Source organism: Rattus rattus, chromosome 6 (genome assembly GCF_011064425.1).
Source record: "Rattus rattus isolate New Zealand chromosome 6, Rrattus_CSIRO_v1, whole genome shotgun sequence".
Classification (NCBI taxonomy): domain Eukaryota; kingdom Metazoa; phylum Chordata; class Mammalia; order Rodentia; family Muridae; genus Rattus; species Rattus rattus.
In genome coordinates this window covers 22,779,693-22,801,358 of record NC_046159.1, presented here as the reverse complement: position 1 = coordinate 22,801,358, position 21,666 = coordinate 22,779,693, and the positions used below count along the sequence as shown (strand labels likewise).

General features: G+C 49.5%; 1 protein-coding gene across 1 annotated transcript in view; it reads left to right on the top strand.

Annotated features, from left to right (window-relative positions):
- The first annotated feature begins 328 nt into the window (after nt 1–328).
- Nucleotides 329–21,666, top strand: part of Chd4 (chromodomain helicase DNA binding protein 4) — a 33,076-nt gene continuing 11,738 nt past the window's right edge. Inside the window, exons 1-25 of the mRNA XM_032905654.1 lie at nt 329–360; nt 1,182–1,360; nt 4,782–4,903; nt 5,099–5,314; nt 5,521–5,639; nt 5,766–6,007; nt 6,211–6,338; nt 6,512–6,647; nt 6,767–6,945; nt 7,080–7,319; nt 9,172–9,375; nt 9,478–9,683; nt 9,978–10,109; nt 10,184–10,280; nt 11,311–11,502; nt 12,130–12,330; nt 12,511–12,648; nt 12,902–13,023; nt 13,152–13,325; nt 13,636–13,777; nt 13,864–13,995; nt 14,104–14,221; nt 17,006–17,130; nt 17,436–17,673; nt 17,822–17,997. Of these exons, the coding sequence (XP_032761545.1) occupies nt 1,261–1,360; nt 4,782–4,903; nt 5,099–5,314; nt 5,521–5,639; nt 5,766–6,007; nt 6,211–6,338; nt 6,512–6,647; nt 6,767–6,945; nt 7,080–7,319; nt 9,172–9,375; nt 9,478–9,683; nt 9,978–10,109; nt 10,184–10,280; nt 11,311–11,502; nt 12,130–12,330; nt 12,511–12,648; nt 12,902–13,023; nt 13,152–13,325; nt 13,636–13,777; nt 13,864–13,995; nt 14,104–14,221; nt 17,006–17,130; nt 17,436–17,673; nt 17,822–17,997 (3,879 nt within the window). The 5' untranslated portion in view covers nt 329–360; nt 1,182–1,260. The remainder of the gene's footprint in view (nt 361–1,181; nt 1,361–4,781; nt 4,904–5,098; nt 5,315–5,520; nt 5,640–5,765; nt 6,008–6,210; nt 6,339–6,511; nt 6,648–6,766; nt 6,946–7,079; nt 7,320–9,171; nt 9,376–9,477; nt 9,684–9,977; nt 10,110–10,183; nt 10,281–11,310; nt 11,503–12,129; nt 12,331–12,510; nt 12,649–12,901; nt 13,024–13,151; nt 13,326–13,635; nt 13,778–13,863; nt 13,996–14,103; nt 14,222–17,005; nt 17,131–17,435; nt 17,674–17,821; nt 17,998–21,666) is intronic.

The window sequence follows — 21,666 nt, the reverse complement described above, 5'->3', positions numbered from 1 at the left end:
TGTGGGGTGTCCGTGTGTATTATGGGATGGCCAGGAGGTGGGCGGTTGCCCAGGTGACGCGCGCGCGCGCTCGACGGGGGCGTGGCCAATGGTTGCCTGAGCGACGAGGGGGCGGGGGTTGCCCGGGAGACCTAGAGAGGAGGGTGGCGGTAGTGGAGGGGGGGTTGGAGTTGGTTGAGGTTATTATGGGCTGTCCGTGGGGGGCGGGGCCTGTGCGGTGGGATTTCCCGGCCGGTGTTTCGGGCCCTTTAAGAGGCGACGCCGGAGCCGGAGCCATTTTCCCCCCTTCGGCCGCGGCGAGGAGGAGCCGGAGCGGGAGTGACACCGGCGAGACCCAGCGCGACCTGAGGCGGCTCTAGGGTGAGGAGCGCGCGAGGCAACGGGAGAGACATCTCTCTCAGTCCGACATCGTCCCGGGGGTCATCCCTTCACCTGTCCCTTCCTCAGGCGTCCCGGGGCCCGCGGGCCGTCCCCTCTCCAGGGAGTCGATCCTTTTTCCCCTGAGGCGGCCGGGTTACCCCCCCCGACGGCGCCCTGCCTTGAGGGAGTCTTGCTCCCCGCTACCCCTTCCTGGCCTCGGCCTCCCACAATGCCGGGCGGGCGCCCGCCCCTCGCCCCTCGCCCTTTGCTCGCTAGCCCCCCGGGACACGTGGCCCGGCCCCTTTCCCGTGGGTGCTCGCTTTTCTCTGGCGTCCCGACTCTTTGGGACCCCGGAGCGCCCGAGCCTCCACGCCCCCTGGTCCCCGCCGTTCCGGAAGAGAACCTGAGTTGTCCCAGAGGACAGCCTTTGGAGAGCTGCCCTGTCTGGGGACTGGCCCCTCCCCGGGCGCAGAGAAGCGCCCCCCCACTCCCAAGTGACCTTGTGTCCCCGAGCACCGGCCGCCTCCCCTGACCCTCCCGGCGCCTCTCCACTCGAACCCCCAGCCCCAGGCACTCCTGGCTCAGTCCAGGCTAGCTTGTCCCCTCCCCATGCACCAGCCTGCCCTCGGGGGCGTCGCTCCCTCTTCTTGGGGGCTCCTGCTGGGGAGCCGGCTCACGGGCTGTCCCCGAGGAGTGTGGAACTAAGTTCAGCCTGAGTGGTTCGGGTGCTCGGCTAGGGTGGTAGGGCAGGGGGGCGGAAAGAGCGGGTGGGGGAGGGGGACTGCGCGTCACTCACTGTTCTCCCCCCCTCCCCCGCACAGTGACTCGGGCCAGTGTAGAGGGCCCCAGGCCGCAGGCAGGAGCAGCTGGGCCAATTCCCTGGCCGGGGAACGGAAGGGGATGGCGTCGGGCCTGGGCTCCCCGTCCCCCTGCTCAGCGGGCAGTGAGGAGGAGGATATGGATGCACTTCTGAACAACAGCCTGCCCCCACCCCATCCAGGTAACATCTTCCCAGCGGGCCCAGGGCAGGAAGGAGGTGTTTGATCTTTCCTAGAGACTCCAGTGAGGCTGCGTGCGCTGCCTGTCTGTGTGCAGAGCCCAGGGTGGAGGGCATCTGAAGGGAGTGGTTCTCTTCTGCGGAGCTCTTGTGTGCTGGGGGGTGCTGGGGGAGGTGGAAGCCATGTGTCTCTTGGGCACCACGGACCCAGATGCAAGCTGGCTTCACTCAAGGCTGTCTGGAATGCTCCGCAGTCCCCGGTTGAGGGAGCTCTCTGGGTTACCAGACTTTACCTTGTGCAGGTTCTTGAAGGAATGCAGGTGGTTCAGACTCTGGTGGCGACATGGTGGGGTGCGTTGGGGATTTCTGTTGTAGGAGCCCTGCCAGGCAGGGGGATCCCGGGGTTGCTCCCGGGAGAAGAAAGCAGGAGTGTTGGTTACTTTCTGTCCTGATCAGTTACCGGTTCTCCGTGCTGTTTCAAGTTTGAAGCTCACTCTTTATCGGATCTATAGAACTTTTAGTCAGTCAGATTGTTGGAATATTTTTGAGTGGAGAAGGGCTGGAGGCTTAGGGAAGGCTGCAGTTTCCTAGTAAGGAGGGGCAGAGGAAAGGAAGAGACTCCTTTGCCCGTGGTGTGGACATAATCTTGCTTCTCTCCTAGAGATTCTTAGCACTCTGAGGTAGCTTGGGGTCTGGATTGGTGTCATGAGGTGTTTGTGTGGGTGTGTTAGGGTTTGCACTGTGTTTTGGGGTTGCTCCCTGGACTGGCCAAACCCGTATTGTTATAACCAGCCTGCCTGAGTGCCTGCCCTCAAGTGATGGTTGATGTCATGCTTGTAAGTGGACATCTTTCTCTTGTCTCCTTATTTAGAACCCCCTTAGTTAAGACACTTACTGGTTTGACTCCAGTTCAGTTTAAAAAAAAAAAGACAATTTCTTTATCTTCTCTGCCCCTACTTTTCCTCCATTCTGGAGCTTGGAGGTCCTGTTTTTGTTCTTTAAGACGTGGCTTTCACTTCTGCCTTTTCCTTAGTTCCAACTGGGTGTGGAGGTATCCAGAAGAAATGCTTTTCAAATTTGCCATTGAAGAGAGCATTCTTGATGCTGAGTCTTGGCTGCTGATATATAGGGGACTTAGATCTGTGTCTGATCACTGAGGTGTAGGACTGCAGATCTCTGCCTTTGCAAGGGGAGGGTGGGGGAGGTGGAGAAGGAGGAAGGCTTACCTCTCCATCTTCTTTTTTTTTCTTTGGAGCTGAGGATTGAACCCAGGGCCTTGCCTTGCTAGGCAAGCGCTCTACCACTGAGCTAAATCCCCAACCCCCCTCTCCATCTTCTTTATGAGAGGCTGGATGAGTGATGTTGTCTAGCCAGTGTTGGTCTCCATCTTAGCCCTCCCATAACCCCTTGGTCTAGGGCTTCCCTCCCAAGTGGGAGCTGTGCAGGCTGTCGGTGTGAACTCTGCCCCAATCTGTAGCATGACCCAGTTTTTCCACTGGCCACACCCAATTCTGCCCCATCCCAAATCTCCCTCTATCACATGCAGGGTGTTGCTGGCCATTTCAGTGTGTGATCGGCTGGAGGAGTCTGAGGGCTGCGTGTGGATGGAAAGGTGTCCACTGCTGTGCCTCCGTGGGCTTGTCCCTGCCTCACTTCTGCTCTACAGGCAGAGGAAGAAGGGTTTGATGGGTGTGTAAGGGCTGCGGGTGAGAGCCCTTAAAAAATGATTTGTTTAGGGATAAGAGGGGCCTCCTAACCTGAATTGATCCTGGGATGGTGTAGATGGGAGCCTGTGGCGTTTTGTCCAACCTTGGGATCTGACTGACTTCAGACTCATTTTAGGACTACTTCTGGGGTCCTGCACTAAGGATGTGGGCTAGAAGGGAGTGTGCTATTTGCCACTGTCCTCTGAGCCTACCACTTTTGGGGGCTTGAACATGGTTTCTACATATTGGGTAGGATTTTTTTTTTTTTTTTTTCCCAGAGCTGGGGACCGAACCCAGGGCCTTGCGTTTGCTAGGCAAGCGCTCTACCACTGAGCTAAATCCCCAACCCATTGGGTAGGATTCTTGTTGGGTGATTGAGGAAGTTGAGTTTTGACACTTCATTCCTCAAGTTAAAGCTTTTTGATACCTTTTAGGGAAGAAGGTCATAAGGTTTGGTAACCTCCATTGAGCCCTTGTTAAATCCTTAGTTCTAATGTCTTTAAAGAACTACAATTGAGTAAGTACTACAGTCATTCCAATAATAATATTCCTGGTGCTGTCTTGACTTTCTTGCCTGGGACATGAGGGTGACCTCTTACAAACTGTGTCATCATCCTAGAGTAGGTATTAGAGATCACTGGCTTTGGACCTAGGGCCAGGTAATAATTTGAGAAGTTTTCTTTGAGGGTACTCTTTGCTCTGTGTACTTCTGTTGGCTCCACCCCCGCCCCGCCACTTCCTGTCTGTCCTATGTTGGCACTGGGTGCCCTGGGCTGGCTTCTGCGGTCAGGAGCCATTTTCCTTCTCTTCAGTGGGTGAGGCACTCCCTTCTCTCTCCTCCCTTTCCTACTCCCCCCTTCTTGAGCGGGGGTGGCTTGGGAAGAGGGAGAAGGGAACTGGGAGCTGGTGTACATGTCTGGTACAAAGAAAGCTGCATCCTAGCCTTCTCCCTCTGTGCCCCTTTCTACCTACCCTTGCTCAGGATTCACCAGTGTTACCCGGGCTTTGTGTGTGCTTCAAGCCAGGGAAGGAGGTGGAGCCAGATGGGAGGGGGGTTGGGAAGGGGAGATGGTGACAGCTGGGCTGATTCCGGGCCCCTAGGGAGAAGAGCCGGCTGACCCAGGAGAAAGCTGGAAAGAAACAGTAGGACTAGAGATGCCGAAGGGAACTGGGAGAGGGTGTGAAGTTGAACTGGCAACTGAATCTGGGACTGGGGAGATTCTGGTGGTTCTGAGCCGTGATATTCCCAAAGGGGTTTGATAAGGGTATCTGTTATGTCTTATGAACCTGGCATTTGTTCTAGGGTGGCATGGTGAGGGACGAGTCTGTGCTCAGTGCCTTCTGGGTAGGCTCTCCCTGTTTCCTGTCATGGGCTGTTTAGTGCTCACTTTCGGGAGACCTGGGTCCAATTCTCTTACTTGCTGAGCTCTAAGCAGCTCAGTTCACTGGTGCTGTAGACACAGAATGGTGAGGAGAGGAGGCAGGGGCCTGGACAGCTGCCCAAGGTGGGCCTGGCCAGGCCAGCCGGGCAGCCTATTTTGGGTATACACGCTCTTTGTCTTTGTGCGGGGTGTCAGCCCCCTTGTGTGTAGTACAGCAGTTTTCTGGAGGGGTGTCTGGGCAGAGAGGTGGGCAGACAATCTGAAGCGTCTGGACAAGGCCCTTACCTTGTGCTGCTGTTCTTTCCCCGCCTGCTACGCTTTGCTGAATACGAGTAGAAAATGAGGATGACCCGGAAGAGGATTTATCAGAAGCAGAGACTCCAAAGCTCAAGAAGAAGAAAAAACCTAAGAAACCCCGGGACCCTAAAATCCCTAAGAGCAAGCGCCAGAAAAAGGAGGTGAGTGGGTGACTGAGTGTTCTGGGGAGTGAGAAGAGAGAAGCAGGAGGCACTCGAGGAGAGTTGTGGGGCTGAGGGTAGTTTTTCTCCTGGAGCTGGGGTCAGGTTCTGGGATGAGCCTCAGGACTGTCTGTCCTGAGGTGAGCATGTGTGTAGCATGTGTGTCTGTCTCCCTCTCCCCCCTTCCTGCTCCAGCGTTTACTCTTATGCCGGCAGCTGGGGGACAGCTCTGGGGAGGGGCCGGAGTTTGTGGAGGAGGACGAAGAGGCGGCTCTGCGCTCAGACAGCGAGGGCAGCGACTATACTCCTGGCAAGAAGAAGAAGAAGAAGCTTGGACCCAAGAAAGAGAAGAAGAGCAAGTCCAAGCGGAAGGAGGAGGAGGAGGAGGAAGACGACGATGATGATTCAAAGGTGCTTAGAACTCTGTCCTCGAGACCCTGTTTGTCCCCTCTCCTGTCCCCCTCCCCAGGTAGATACACTGCTGCCCTGTAGAGCATGATCTCTCCATGTGGGTTTGATTATTGCTTTTGAGTTCCCTTCATGGAGGCTGCAGTTTCAGTTCACAGTTGGCATGGTCTTGGCACTATGAAGCAGGTCCGTGACTGCTTTCTCTGCAGGAACCTAAGTCGTCTGCCCAGCTTTTGGAAGACTGGGGCATGGAAGACATTGACCACGTGTTCTCAGAGGAAGATTACCGTACCCTCACCAACTACAAGGCCTTCAGCCAGTTTGTCCGGTAAGTCTGGAGGATCTTAGGGGTGGGAAGGGAGGAGATTCCTTCTAGACTTTCTCCTTCTTGTCTGCTTTTCTCTTTCTCTTTATATATGACTATCTTTCTCATTCTTGTCTATTATTCTTCCAGACCCCTAATTGCTGCTAAAAACCCCAAGATTGCTGTCTCCAAGATGATGATGGTCTTGGGTGCAAAGTGGAGGGAATTCAGTACCAACAACCCCTTCAAAGGCAGCTCTGGAGCGTCAGTGGCGGCTGCAGCTGCAGCGGCTGTGGCTGTGGTGGAGAGCATGGTGACAGCTACTGAAGTTGCCCCTCCCCCTCCCCCTGTGGAGGTTCCTATCCGAAAGGCCAAGACCAAGGAGGGCAAAGGTGCAGTGGGATTTAATGAAGAGTCTGGGGTGGGCTTGTGAAGTCAGAGACAGCTAGGCATGCGGCCTTGCCCCTAAGTTGGGCATTAGGTAGGAACAAGCCTTGGGTTTAGAAGAAAGACGTGGTGTGTAAGTGTAGGCGAGGAGTTTATTTGCCATCATTGGCCTTGTGGTATAGTTCGGCTATCTTCTTTCTGCTGTTAGGTCCCAATGCTCGAAGGAAGCCTAAAGGCAGCCCTCGAGTGCCGGACGCCAAGAAGCCCAAGCCCAAGAAAGTAGCTCCTCTGAAAATCAAGCTGGGAGGTTTCGGCTCCAAGCGGAAGAGATCCTCGGTGAGGCCTGGTCCGCGGTACTGGGGAAGGAGGTGTGGTGGGAGGAGTGTTGGAGTCTGTGTTGCCTCGGGCAGGTGTGACTAGGCTCCTCTTGTGCACTTGCGCCTGGGGCTCTTTCCCACTCTCTCCTTGGCCTGGACATTAACTTTGCTTTCTCTTTCTTTTTGTCCCAGAGTGAGGACGATGACTTAGATGTGGAGTCCGACTTCGACGATGCCAGTATCAATAGCTATTCTGTCTCGGATGGCTCTACCAGCCGCAGCAGTCGGAGCCGCAAGAAGCTCCGGACGGCGAAGAAGAAGAAGAAAGGTGTGTGTGCTTACGTGTGCTGGGACGCGCGGGATGGCCGGGGAGATCTCCCTTAGGAGATGAGGGTTGGGGGGAGGTGGTCTGTTCTAATAATTGGGCTTTCCCTCTTCCTTGCCCAGGCGAGGAGGAGGTGACTGCTGTGGATGGTTATGAGACAGACCACCAGGACTATTGCGAGGTGTGCCAGCAAGGCGGCGAGATCATCCTGTGTGATACCTGTCCCCGAGCCTACCATATGGTGTGCCTGGACCCAGACATGGAGAAGGCCCCCGAGGGCAAGTGGAGCTGCCCACACTGTGTGAGTGCCTGGCTACTGTGGCCTCTGGGTCCCCCTAAGGGCAAAGGTGGGAATAAAAATGGGAGTGTCCTTGGCTGTCTGGTTGGGGGTGGGGTGGGGTGGTAATAATCTGAATCTCTGGTTTTTTATTTCAGGAGAAGGAGGGTATCCAGTGGGAAGCTAAGGAGGACAATTCTGAGGGTGAAGAGATTCTGGAAGAAGTTGGGGGAGACCCAGAAGAGGAAGATGACCACCATATGGAATTCTGTCGAGTCTGCAAGGATGGCGGGGAACTACTATGCTGTGACACCTGCCCTTCTTCCTACCATATCCACTGCCTGAACCCCCCGCTGCCAGAGATTCCAAATGGCGAATGGCTCTGTCCCCGCTGTACTGTAAGTGACTCTTCACTGAGGGTGGGAGATGGGAGCAGTGTCATTTACTAGCACAAGGGTCTGCTGTCTGGTAGGCATTATGAGGCCTGGGTTGGGGAGAGGTCTTTGGAGACATAGAGATTTTCTAGCTGAGACAGGAGAAAGTGCTTAGTCTTGGGCCATCATCTGCCGTGTAAATGCAGTTAACTGAATAGAAGAACGGTTTCCTCTTAAGCAGGTGAAGCAGTGGAGTCGTAGTCATTCTGTCATTCTGATTGCTGCTGCGATTTTTGGTGTTTTGAACTGATGTCCAGGCTATCCTTAAACTTACTCTATGTATGTAGCTCGGGCTGGCCTTGAGTTTACGGTGATCCTCCTGTCTTGGTGTCCTGCATGATTAAAGGCATGAGTATCACACATGATCTTGTCTTTAAAAACTTGTAGTTTGGGGGTTGGAGAGATGGCTCAGTGGTTAAGAACAGTTCTGTTTTTGTGTTTGATGTTACGAGACAGGGCCTTTCTGTGAGTCCCAGACTGTCCTGGAACTCGCTATGTATGTAGACCAGGCTGGCCTTGAACGCAGGAAGATCTGCCTGCCTGCTGCACTAAGGATGTCCCCTTCCCATTAGGCCTTTGCTCTTCTTTAGTTGTCTTGTGTTACTTTTTTTTTTGTTCTTTTTTTCGGATCTGGGGACCGAACCCAGGGCCTTGCGCTTCCTAGGCAAGCGCTCTACCACTGAGCTAAATCCCCAACCCCAGTCTTGTGTTACTTTTATGTTCTCTGTACATATGTGGTTTTGCTTTATGATCTCCATTTTTATGAGCTTTCCTGTAAAGGAAAGCAGCTCCTTTATTCTTTATATCTGAAAAATTGTATTAAGACACCATGTTTTCTTCATTCTTTTGTTGATGTACACCTAGGTTGGTCCCGTAACTTAGCTCTTATACACAAATGCTGCAACAAACTCATTTGCAGCCCAGGCTGGCCTTGAACTCACTGTTGTACCTCATGTTCCCAAGAATGAGGAGCAAAGCTGAGGTTACCATGCCCAGCTTCACTTGAGCCTGGGTGTCTCACTTTAGCTCTTAGTAGCCATGGCTGCCCCAGAGCCAGCTTACTGCATTCAGCTTGCTCAAGAGAGGGAAGGGTTCGAGTCTCTCTCTCTGTGAATTGTGTGTGCCTAGCTATTCTGGTTTATTGTATAGCTCACTTCTTGACTCTTTCTAGCTCTGTGACAATATCCAAAGAGGAGAGAAAGTTCTAGTGGTTTTTGCCTAGGGATGATTGTGAGGGTAGATTTTATTTGAGGTGAAGTATTTTATTTATTTTGTTTTCTGGAACTCACTTTGTAGTTGTTCCATCAGAAGCAGGGCAAGCAGTTCTTGGTGAGTGTAAGGTCAGTCTGGTCTATATATTGAATTCCAGGCCAGCCAGGGCTATTAGAGTGAGACTTATCTGAAAAGAAAAAAAGTACATTCGCGAGTGTTGTATGTGTACATGTGTGTTCAGGGCTCCAGGCCTTGGTCTTGGGCCAGACAGCAGCAGTGTTGTACTCCGATACCCACCTTATCACCCTGGACAGACTCTCACTACACCTGGAGCTCCAGCTGGCTGGCAGCCAGCAGCAAGCTCTAGTGATCCTTTAGTCTCCTGGAACAATAATTCTTAGCTACAGTGGATGCCAGGTATCCAGTCTGGTTCCTTTGGGAGACCAGCCCTCTCTTCAGATGCTGGCCATTTGACCTCCTGCTCTCGTGTTTGCAGCAAGTGCTCTAACCACCTACCCATAGACACTGATATTTATTGTTCCTGGAGAGTTTTATGCATAGCCCTGTGGTTTTGAGTTGAGATTAAGTGGTTTCTATTTAACAGTGTCCAGCTCTTAAGGGCAAAGTGCAGAAGATCCTAATTTGGAAGTGGGGCCAGCCACCATCTCCCACACCAGTGCCTCGGCCTCCAGATGCTGATCCTAATACTCCATCTCCCAAACCCTTGGAGGGGCGGCCAGAGAGGCAGTTCTTTGTGAAATGGCAAGGCATGTCTTACTGGCATTGCTCCTGGGTGTCAGAATTGCAGGTAAGCCTGGGACAGGTTGCATGTGTGAGGTGACAGTGCAGAGGTAAGAGCAGGAGGCCGGATGCAGCTCCAGGGTGGCCGCCTTTCTCTTTCTGCTCCCAGTTGGAGCTGCACTGTCAGGTGATGTTCAGAAACTACCAGCGGAAGAATGATATGGATGAGCCGCCTTCTGGGGACTTCGGTGGAGATGAGGAGAAGAGCCGAAAGCGAAAGAACAAGGACCCTAAGTTTGCAGAGATGGAGGAGCGCTTCTATCGCTATGGAATAAAACCGGAGTGGATGATGATCCACCGGATCCTCAACCACAGGTACCCCATGGCTCCCTGGAGGCCATTGACCTACCAGACACTGTTTCTAAAGGGGCTAAGAGAGTGGACCTTGCTGTTGACTTATATTCAAGAAACATTCCTCTGAGTACGGCCCACAGGGAGAGTATAGAGTAGAGAGAGTATTGGGTCAAAGATAGGCATCCTTGAGACTGAGTCTATGTGGAGTCTGGCGCATTTGGAATGGGTTTGTTGGTTTTTAAGAGCAAGGCTGACTAGAGAGGTGAGAGAAGTGGCTTTCTGGCTCTGAGGAGTTTTTCTTTATTGACATTGTAGTGTGGACAAGAAGGGCCACGTTCACTATTTAATAAAGTGGCGAGACTTACCCTACGATCAGGCGTCTTGGGAGAGTGAGGATGTGGAGATACAGGACTACGACCTGTTCAAGCAGAGCTACTGGAACCACAGGTAGGTGACCGTGAAGAGGGGAACTGCTCTCCTTCAGAAGGACCGAGAGGCAGCTCTGCTGTTTTCTCTCCTAGGGAGCTAATGAGGGGTGAGGAAGGGCGACCTGGCAAGAAGCTTAAGAAGGTGAAACTACGGAAACTGGAAAGGCCTCCGGAGACCCCAACTGTTGATGTGAGTTTGGGTGGAAGAGGAATGGTGTATTTGTTGTGTGGGCAGTACACTGCAGTGTCATGGTGAAGCTCCAGGTCATGACCTGTAGATGACTCTAGCTGAGACGATCTAGATTGTCCTCTCAGAAAGCATCAGGAAAAACCCACAGATGGGATATTTTATGTTAGGACAGTGTTCGCTAGGAGGTGGTCTTATATACAAGGGGCTTGTGTGTGTGTGCGTGTGCGTGCGTACAAACGTATGCGTGTATGTATTTGAGAAAGGCAAGGTCTCATATATAGCTCAGGCTGACTTTTAACTTCTGATTTTCTGTCTCTGCCTCCTAAGTGCTTTGATTGCTCACGTGCGCCAGCCTCTACCTGGCTGGTCTTAACGATGACGGCAGTTAGTGTCCTGGCTCACTGGAGCCTTTCTTTGCCTTGCATGTTTTGAATAGTGGTCTGTGTCAGGTCTCCCTGAGGCCTAGATAAGCTGCCTTGTCCTCTGAAGGATGCTAAGCCACATGCTGCAGTGACAGAGGATCCCATCACTCCCTTTTCCCAAGTGTATTGAGGCTCACACACGTCCACAGTTCTTTCTGCTTACTGTCCCTGTGCCCCCTCTTTCCTCCCTCCTTCCTTTAGCCACCCCATTCTTCCTTCCCTGCAGATCTCTTTCCCACGTTCATGCCTTTTTGTTCTGGGATCCACTGGATTTAACTGGGGCTCTCTGTGACCATTGGTTTGGATCTGATCTGTCCATTATGACCTGGTGGATTCTGTGGCAAATCCACCGCAACTAAATTCTTTATTGTTACATTTTGAGACAGTATATCCTGATCCCAAGACTAGTCTTGAACTCAATCCTTCTATCTCAGCTTAAGTACTAGGGTTAAAAGGGGGTCTTACCATGCCTTATTTCCCTAAGGGCTGTTTTGTTTTGTTTCTCTTAGCTCTCAGGAAAAAAAAAGATCCACTAGGACTCGTGTAGGAGGAAGCCGTCTTCCAGGAAGGGGGTTCTTTACCAGCTTTTGACCTCTCTTCTCCTTCAGCCCACAGTGAAGTATGAGCGACAGCCAGAGTACCTGGATGCCACAGGTGGAACCCTGCACCCCTACCAAATGGAAGGCTTAAACTGGCTACGCTTCTCCTGGGCTCAGGGTACCGATACCATCCTGGCTGATGAGATGGGCCTTGGGAAAACTGTGCAGACAGCAGTCTTCCTCTATTCCCTGTACAAGGAGGTAAAGAGGCTGGGAGACGCTAGTGTCTGGAGTGGGTATTTTGTGACTATATTTTCTTGTGTTTTAAGGAGTGGGAGGAAGGGAGGAAGAAATACTGCAGAGGGATAGGAAGAGACAGCTCTGTAGTACAAATCCTTTTTTCTTTTCTTTTTCTAATTACTTTGTGTGGGTATGTTGTCCATAAGTATGGCTGTGCACCACCTATGTGCAGTACCTGGGGAGGCCAGAAGAGGGGTCACCTCTTTAAACTGTAATTACAGATTATAAGCCATCATGTGGGTGCTGGGATCTGGACGTGGGACCTCTGCAAAGAAGCTAGTGCTTTTAAACAGTGAGCCACTTTCTAGATCCTACAGTGGAGATTTTGCAGGATCAGAGCCCTGGTAGGCTGAGTGTCTGGAGGTACAAGGCCTTAGTGGTAGGAAATTCTTGTGTAGGTGGAGGAGTTTGGTTTTGTCAAGGTGGGCAACTGCCTTTTGGGAAGAGGGGTGAATGGTGTTTGTAACAGATGAAGGGGCGTCAGAGGCACAGGTGTCCAGTGTCAGCTTCACTGTGGGTCAGGGAGGAGGGGGATTCTGGGGTTCAGGGAGGGGGCTCTTAGCCCAGACTCTGCCTGTTTCCTTCCAGGGTCACTCCAAAGGCCCCTTCTTAGTGAGCGCGCCTCTGTCCACCATCATCAACTGGGAGCGAGAGTTTGAGATGTGGGCTCCCGATATGTATGTGGTGACCTATGTGGGTGACAAGGACAGCCGTGCCATCATCCGGGAAAATGAGTTCTCTTTTGAAGACAATGCCATTCGTGGTGGCAAGAAAGCCTCCCGAATGAAGGTATTTCAGTGGGAGGGAGGAGGAAACTTGACAGGGAGTCACTGCTGTGGGCTGCTTTGCTGCTTCACCAGGTCTCTGAGTGAGGCAGAAAGAGAACTTGGGGAGCAAGGAAAGCTTGCTTGTCCCAGTTGTGCTGAGGAGTGGACCAGTAGTGAGTAACCGGCTTACCGTTATGCGCAGAAAGAAGCATCTGTGAAATTCCATGTTCTGCTGACATCCTATGAGTTGATCACCATTGATATGGCCATCTTGGGTTCTATTGACTGGGCCTGCCTCATTGTGGATGAAGCCCACCGGCTGAAGAACAACCAGTCTAAGGTGAGGCGTGGGAGGTGAGAGCCTCTAGTCCTAGTCCCTTGGGAGAGTCATGTTTTTGAAAGAAGCCTAAGTAGAGAAGAGGGGAAAGTGATCTTTATTTACTTCTTGACCGTTGGTAGCCCCTTCTTTGGCCAGGCATTTGATGATGCCAGCCATGGGATGAGAGGCATTAATTCACTGGACAGGGAAACAGCTTGGAATTTTTCTGGTGCTCTGGTGCCTTCGTTTCTTGAATTTCATTTCTCTTCACCAGTTCTTCCGAGTTTTGAACGGTTACTCACTCCAACACAAGCTGTTGCTAACTGGAACTCCATTACAAAACAATCTAGAGGAATTGTTCCATCTGCTCAACTTTCTCACCCCCGAGAGGTTCCAGTAAGTGTGTCTGTCTGTCTGTCTGTCAGTCAGTTCCTAGCTGTATGTTTGTTCTTGTTGCTTACTTCTCGTGTTACTTTCCTTTCTTCCTTTTTTCTTTTTCTCTAACAACTCTTTTCCCCCTGAAGCAATTTAGAAGGCTTCTTGGAGGAGTTTGCTGACATCGCCAAAGAGGACCAGATTAAGAAACTACATGACATGCTGGGGCCTCACATGTTGCGGCGGCTCAAAGCTGATGTCTTCAAGAACATGCCCTCCAAGACAGAACTGATCGTGCGTGTGGAGCTGAGCCCTATGCAAAAGTGAGTGTGGAGGGATGGAGCAAATTGAGCTTCGTGACAGACACCCGCCATCCCGCCAGCAGTTTCTTCCACAGAGCTTCATGTCTGCCAGTGGGAGCAAGCAGGGCCTGAGGAAAGCTCACACCTGGGAGCGGGAGCTTGTAGTTGCTCGTTCTACCTTCCTGTGTCTTAACACAAGGATGGTGTGGCAGCTGCCTGTTAGCTCAGCCCCGCAGTGAGGAGTGTTGGAAAGATGATCGCAGGCTGTTGGGTTGCATCATTAGTCATTCAAAGACTCTTCATCCGACCGGTCCTTGTCCTGTTCATGTAGGAAGTACTACAAGTATATTCTCACTCGGAATTTTGAGGCACTTAATGCTCGAGGCGGTGGCAACCAGGTTTCTCTGCTGAATGTGGTGATGGATCTTAAGAAGTGCTGCAACCACCCTTACCTCTTCCCCGTGGCGGCAATGGTAGGTGTGCTTCCTTGGTTCCTGTGCCTTGCCGCATCTCCTTGTGGGCCTCCCTTCCATGTATCTTCCTTTACTTCTGTCACCAGGAGGCCCCTAAGATGCCCAATGGTATGTACGACGGCAGTGCCCTGATCAGAGCATCTGGGAAATTGTTGCTGCTACAGAAGATGCTTAAGAACCTTAAAGAGGGAGGCCATCGTGTGCTCATCTTCTCCCAGGTACGTGGGCCCATCCTGAACTTTACAGACAGCAGTGGGACAGCCCTAGTGACTGAGGAAAGGGATTATCATCTGACAGCTCTGTAATTAAGTGGTTCCTTTTTCCAGATGACCAAGATGTTGGACTTGCTAGAGGATTTTTTAGAACACGAAGGTTATAAATATGAACGTATTGATGGTGGAATCACTGGGAACATGCGTCAGGAGGCCATTGATCGCTTCAATGGTAAGAGAAGAGTGTCTTATCTCCAGGCAGTCAGTTCGTTAACATTAATAAGCTGGGCATGGTGTGTACATACCTTTAATCCCAGCACTCAGGAGGCAGAGGCATGCAGATCTGAGTTCAAGGCCAGCCTGGTCACCTACAGAGAGAGTTGAGGACAGCCTCAGCTGCTTCTGTCTCAAAACAAAAATGTCATTAACTCATGTGTGTGCCTAGGTACTATAGTTACAGAGGGCTGTGAGCTACCGTGTGGCTTGGGAATTGAGCCCAGTTTTATATCCTCTCTGGCCTGGAACTCTCTGTAGACCAGCCTGGACTCAGACACATAGAGATGGACCTTCCTTTAGATGGAGTGCATTTGCCCCTGCCCAGCTCCGATCATTTTCCTCTATTTTTTTTTAAAAGTGTGCATACATGCATGCGAGCTTGCATCTGCATACATGTGCACCATGGTACAGATGTGTGAGTCATAGGAAAACACAGAGTTGGTTCTCTGTGAATCCTGAGGCCTGAGCAGAGATTACCTAGACACCTTTACCTGCCGAGCAGCCTCATCAGCCCCACTGGTTTTGTTTTTAAGACTTGATTTTGTTTTGTGTCTGGACGTTTTGCCTGCATGTGAGTGTGCGCCATATGTACGTGGTGCCTGTAGGGGCCAGAAGAGAGCACTGGGTCCATTGTAGCTGGAGGTCCAGCTGGTGGTGAGTCACCCTGTGGGTGCTAGGAATGAACCCAAGCCTCTGGAAGAGCAGCTAGTGCTCCTAACTGCCGAGCTATGTCCAGCACCTCCATCCCTCCAGAAGCCCAGCTCTTGTTCTTTTGGGTCTTGGTTGACTGACAGGAAGGAGGAAAGCTTTTGAACAAGTAATGGAATAGCTTTAAGAGGTTTTTCTTAACTTCTACCCTTTGGAGTCTTTGGTCTTTTTGCTTAAGCGGGGGTGGGGTGGGGGGGAGTTCTTTAACCCTGGTTATACCTTATGGCTGAAAGGAAGAACAGATTAGTTTTGGTTATAAGTTTTTTTATATATGTTTATGTGCCTACTTGTCTCTGTGTATACCATGTATATACAGGTGCCCGAAATGGCCCGAAACTTAGAGGCTGCTCTTAGCACCTGTCAGAGGCACTAGGAACCGAACTTAGAATCCTCCGCCAGAGTGCGAGTGTTCTTTATCTGTTTCTAGCCCCAGGGGCTCAACTACACCTTCCCCCAACCTTTCATTTTAGTTAGTTATTTTTGTTGTTTTTTTCTGAGATAAGTTCTTTGTAGTAGTTATCCTTGTTGTTTAAAATGTGTTTGGACTTAAAAGTTGTAAAACAATCCAGTGTTAACCTGCCTCTGTCAGTGCCCTTCCCAGGCCCCGGTGGCTCAGGCCCTGAGTGGTACAGTAGGAGAGTCAAGAATGCGGTGAGGCTGGGAAGAGCACTGGCTTAATTCCAGAGGACTCAATTTCCCAGCACCTACATGACCGCTCACAGCCATTTATAACTCCAGGTCCAGGGAATCCGACATCCTTTAATGGCCTCCCAGGCAGTGCACATACACTGTGCGCAGACATACTGCAGGCAAACACACACATAAAATAAAAGTAAGGATCTAAGGAATAACTCAAGGATAGCTGGTTACATAACTACATGAGACCCTGTCTGGGGAAAAGAGGCAGGGACAGTGAGGGGCCAGCAGGTAAAGACACGTGTCACCCAGCTCGTTTATCTGATCCCTCTCCTACATGTGAAAGTTCTTGCCAGAAGCCCTCTGACAACACGTACGTACGTACGCATGCATGTATGTGCAATACACAGAATAAGCAAAAAGGCCAGTGAGGTGATTGAGTATGGAAGGTGCATCCTGGCTTACTTATTTCCCTGCGTTTCCACGTCCTGGAGTCACAGTGGCAGGAGAAGACTGGCTCTGTCCTCTGACTTCATGTGTGTGCTGGCAGGCCTACTCTCACGTACTGACACATGAATCAGGGAGCTGTCTGGGGATGAGTGCTCACCAACATTGCGTGAGGTCTTGGATTCAGTCCCTAGCACCGCTAAGAGTGGTGACACAGCTGTGACCTCAGCAACGGGGAAGGGCAGACAGGAAGTTCAGATTACCCTGGGTATCTAGACCAATCTGGTCTAGATGAGACCATGTCTCAAAAACAAAACAAGCAACGAAAACTCAGTAAAGTAAGTTATGTAACTGTGGTACAGCTTCTAACAGTAGAAAATGAATAACATTGGATCCCATTGTCACCTGAACTGTATACCCTAACTGAATGTTGCTAGTTTTCCCTTAATGTCCTTTTTAGTTGAGGATCCAATCCCAGGTCCCACCAATAGGTCCAAGTAGATTCCACTCTTTATACTTACAGTTAGACAAAAAGCTCCTGACATTTCACGCCTAGTGAAATGTCATTCCTGGCATTGGTACTTCAGACTTAGTCAGTTATTTCAAGCAGTGTCTCTTTCTTGAAAGATGCTTGCCAGGAATGCCACAGTGGGATATTGCACGTGATGTCTTCATTTGTCCTTTCTGGTGATTATTGGTCACTTGGTCCTAGGCACGGTGTCTGCTAAAATTATCTACTGTAAAGTTTCTTTTTCTCACTGAAATTCATACATATTTTGAGGGCAATACTTGACTATGCTAATACCCTTTTGTTCATAAACTTCGATGTTGATTGAAGTATCCTCAGGTACCATGTTGATAATTGGTGTTTTCCTGAAGCGTCTCACCTTCCCTCTCTACTTATGTATTGGAATTCAGGAGAGAACTCATGGTGTTTTCTGTCTCTTAGCACCGGGTGCTCAACAGTTCTGCTTCTTGCTTTCCACTCGAGCCGGGGGCCTTGGGATCAATCTGGCCACTGCGGATACAGTTATTATATATGACTCTGACTGGAATCCCCATAATGACATCCAGGTGAGTAGAGTATTAGCTTTGGGAGGTCTGGGCAGTCCATACCCTCCAGCAGAAGGTCTGTCATGTGAAATGTAGCTATGAAACAACAGACTTTTTTTTTTTGAGTGTTACTATCGAATAAGCCTGAGAATTGGAGTTCGTTGTAGTCCTATGCTAGGCGATGTGATAGGAAGTTGGCGTCTGGAAAGAGAGCTGTGAACGGAGATTTTATGTGAAGATTGGCTTTAGCTTCTGCCTAGTGTTGTCTTGATGTCAGTGACAGTCAGGAGAACTTACGATTGTTGGTTTTGCTTAATCAACTTCAGGCCTTTAGCAGAGCCCACCGTATTGGGCAGAATAAGAAGGTGATGATCTACCGGTTTGTGACTCGAGCATCCGTGGAGGAGCGCATCACGCAGGTGGCAAAGAAGAAGATGATGTTGACACATTTAGTGGTGCGGCCTGGCCTGGGCTCCAAGACTGGCTCAATGTCCAAACAGGAGCTTGATGACATCCTCAAATTTGGCACTGAGGAACTATTCAAGGACGAAGCCACGGATGGAGGTGAGCTAATCAGGAGCTTACATTTGGGGTGGAGCTGGGTTTCTCAGACAGTAAGGAAGGACTTTTGATAGCAAGTCCTGAGGGAACTGCTTTTCCTACTGCTGCTGCTGAACTGACTTGAGGGTTGTGGGCTCCTGGTTCTTCATAGGAGGAGACAACAAGGAGGGAGAAGACAGCAGTGTCATCCATTATGACGATAAGGCCATTGAACGACTGCTGGATCGAAACCAGGATGAGACTGAAGACACAGAATTGCAGGGCATGAATGAATATTTGAGCTCATTCAAAGTGGCTCAGTATGTGGTACGGGAAGAAGAAATGGGGGTGAGTAAGAGTCCAAGGCAATGCTGTTCTTGGTGACTCGTCTGGAAATTGGAATTAAGATCAAGATGATAATTTGAAACACCAGGAAAACTTTTTTTTTTTTTGCCTTGGAAAGAAAGTTACATGCTTAATTTACATTCTCAGCTTTGCCCTGACTTGTCAGGTGCCACACGGCTAGATTCACATCATATATTCTCCCAGAATCTTTTTTTTTTTTTTTTTTTTTTTTCAGAGCTGGGGACCCAACCCAGGGCCTTGTACTTGCTAGGCAAGTGCTCTACCACTGAGCTAAATCCCCAACCCCCAGAGTCTTATTTTTATTAATCTTATTCTCCATAAAAAAAAATTTTAATGCTACTTCAGAAAAAAGTAGATGAAATACATTAAATAACTAGCTGTTTTTTTCAAAGATGAGAATTCATTCCCGTTTCCTTTTATATATCCCCTTGGTTTTTTTTCAGTAAGAAGCAAAAACTACCAAAAGAGAATGTGTGAGATTTGGTATATATTTCTTCTCTTGAGCAATTTAAAAGCCTTACTTCTGTGCTGGGCCATTAAGTCACTTGACTCAGGCCTAGGCTGGTGCTTTCTCGTCCTCCCAGCTGAAGGACACTTTGCTTTCCTCAGAGAACATGGTTGGTTTATGCTTCTGTTTTGAACAAAGTCTTGCTATTTAGCATAGGTCTTAAACTTTCCATCCTCTGGCCTTGATCTTACTTTGTAGCTGAGCATAACCTGACTCCATCAATCAAGTGCTGTGACGACAGCATGTGCCACGAGGCCAGGCTTACATGGAGGTTGAACCCAAAGCTGCATGCTTGCTGGCTAGCGTCTGTCCAGCTGTGTCACATTCCTACCCCTGTGTTCTAGCAGATTATGAGTAGCATGATTGTTGTGTGTGTTCTTTTAATGATTTGCATGAGGCTTAATCAATTCTGCTTGATAGCCTTTCGAAGGATCATAAATCAAACACTATTTTTTTATTTTATTTTTTTTTTTTATTTTTCTTTTTTCTTTTTTTTGGAGCTGGGGACTGAACCCAGGGCCTTGCGCTTGCTAGGCAAGCGCTCTACCACTGAGCTAAATCCCCAACCCCATCAAACACTATTTAATAGGGATATTTCTTCCTCCTTTTTATTTTGTTCTTTTGTTTTGTTGAGCCAGGGTCGTCCTGTGTAGCTCAGCCCAGTCTTGAACTCATGGTCTTCCTACCTGAGCCTCCCAAGTGTAAGACTGCACACTTGAGCCACAGGTGTTCTTTCTCTGTGTTTGAGATGGTCCTATGTATCCCAGGCTGGTCTGGAACTCACTGTGTAGTCAAGGATGACCTGAGCTTCTGACCCTCCTGCCTGTGCCTTCTGAGTGCCCGATAACAGGCACATGCCTGGAGGTGTGCAATTGCCGTGTCCAACTCTCGTGTGCTGGGGAGTGAACCTGGGCTCTGTGCATACCAGAAGGCACTACCCACTATGCTTTCAACAGCTTTCATGGGACGTAGTTTCTAGTCACAGTTTATATGTGACTGGATGGGAAATTTTTATATAATTTGGTAGTAAATTCAACCAAAAACTTGTTTTATTAGGTCTTCTTTCTTACAGTAGCAGAGAGAAGTAACTGCCTGGCATGGCCCATGCTTGGCGAAGTGAGTGCTAGTGACCGTGCAAGTATAGGTGTGGTCCTGATGACTGTCTGTGTCCAGTGTCGTTCTTCCGATCATTTCTATTTTAGTTTTACTTTATTTTATTAGAAACAGTGTCCTGCTATATCACTCTGGCTTAGATCTCATAAAGATCTGCTGCCTCTACCTCCAAGTGCTGGGCTTAAAGACATCCAGTGCCACACCTGGATTAGACTTTTCATCAGAAGGTGGGGTTGCTGGGGATGGGCCTAGGGCCAAGTAGATAATCTCCTACTGAGTTATATTCAGACATGCTAAAAGAATTGTGTTTTTTTTTTAAATGCTTTTATAATCAACTTTTTTAAAAAAATATTATGTATATATATTATGCATAGTACTGTGTACCTTAAGTTTTTTGTTTATTATGTAGCCCAAGCCAGGCTTGAATTCAGGCAGCCAAGGATGACCTTGAACTCCTGACACTTTTGCCTCTGCCTCCCAAGTGCTGGGTTACAGGCATGTGCCATCACACCTGCTTGTACATGGTGCTGGGAATTGAATCCAAGAATTGGTGCACACTGGGCAAGCACTTTACAAACCAAGCCATGTCCCCAGCCCCCTATAAGTTGTTGCTCCAGGCTGGCCTTTAACTTCTGATCCTCTTGCCTCTCTAGTAGTTAAAAGCTAAAGCCTCTACCATTAGGCCCAAAGTTTTATTGGCCAGGTCACACTATGTTAGCCCTTTCTGGCCTGGGATTTATTGTGGAATTCCAGGCTTGCTTTAGGCTCAGTTTTTCTCAGCTTCTTGGGTTCTGAGATTATAGGCGTGTAGTAATCAGTCTAACAAAAGAGAAAAGCTGAGTCCATCATTGTGGCACATGACGTTAATCCTAGCATTCAAGAGGCAGAGGCAAACAGATCTCTTGAGTTCAAGGCCATTCTGGTCTACATAGGGAGTTCTAGACCACCCAGAACTTAGTGAGACCTTATCTCAAAAAGTTAGATTGGGGAGGATAAGAAAGCTTATTTTCTGTTACCATTTCAGAGGCTCCAGGGGATGGCTAGCAGGTCCTAATGCTAATGGGCATTAGGCCTAGCGTAACTGGGCAAACATACTGAGGAAAGTGCTCACAGGGCAAAAGGAGAAGAGCAGACCACTGTCTTACCTGCTGCTTTGAGTGCATGCTTCAGTGATGTGACTCCTTCCCAGCAGGTCTGCACCACGGAGGCTCCACTGCTTTCCAGCCGCACCAGACTTCCAAGTCATGTCGAAGCCTAGTTCAAAACTCAAAAAGAGAAAAGGATACCTTCTACTCTGTCCTGCCTAGTTCTTTTCTGGAGACAATTGGGTGTGTGTGTGTGTGTGTGTGTGTGTGTGTGTGTGTGTGTGTGTGTGTGTGTGTGTGACGAGTGCAAGGTGTTAATCACCCACGGTGACCTTGAACTTAATGGTGATCTTTCAGCTTCATCCTTCTAAATGCTTAAGATTACAGGTGTGAACCACCATTTATATGTCTGTCTGTCTGTATTTGTCTGTTTGTCTGCTAGGGAGTTATAATAAGTGGTTTGGGAAGTATAGGCAGGTTAAATAACACCTTACCTGAAATGCTTGCAAACAATTGTTTCAGATATGGGGGATTTGGGAATTTAGCTATATTTACAAACTTAGTAGTTGAGTATCCATACATCAAAGATCAGTAGTCTGGACTCCTTTATATTGACATCCTGTTAAGACACTTTTGTGTTTACAGCGGGGTGAAGGGTGAGGGACGGTTCAGTAGTTAAGAGCACTGGTTCCAGAGTTCTTTTCCTTCTACACCCACATGGCAGCTTACAAACTTCTGTTGCTCCAGTCCCAGGGAGTCTGATGCCATCCTCTGGTCTCCTCCGGACCAGGAGTGATTGTGGTGCCCAGACTTAATGTAGACAAAGCAAACATTAAATTAAAAAACTAAAAATTGTAAAGGCAGTTAATATTTTTAGACTCTTCAGACTGATATTTTTAGATTTTCTTTTCTTTAATTAGGGATCATAAGCCCATTCTGTAGTTG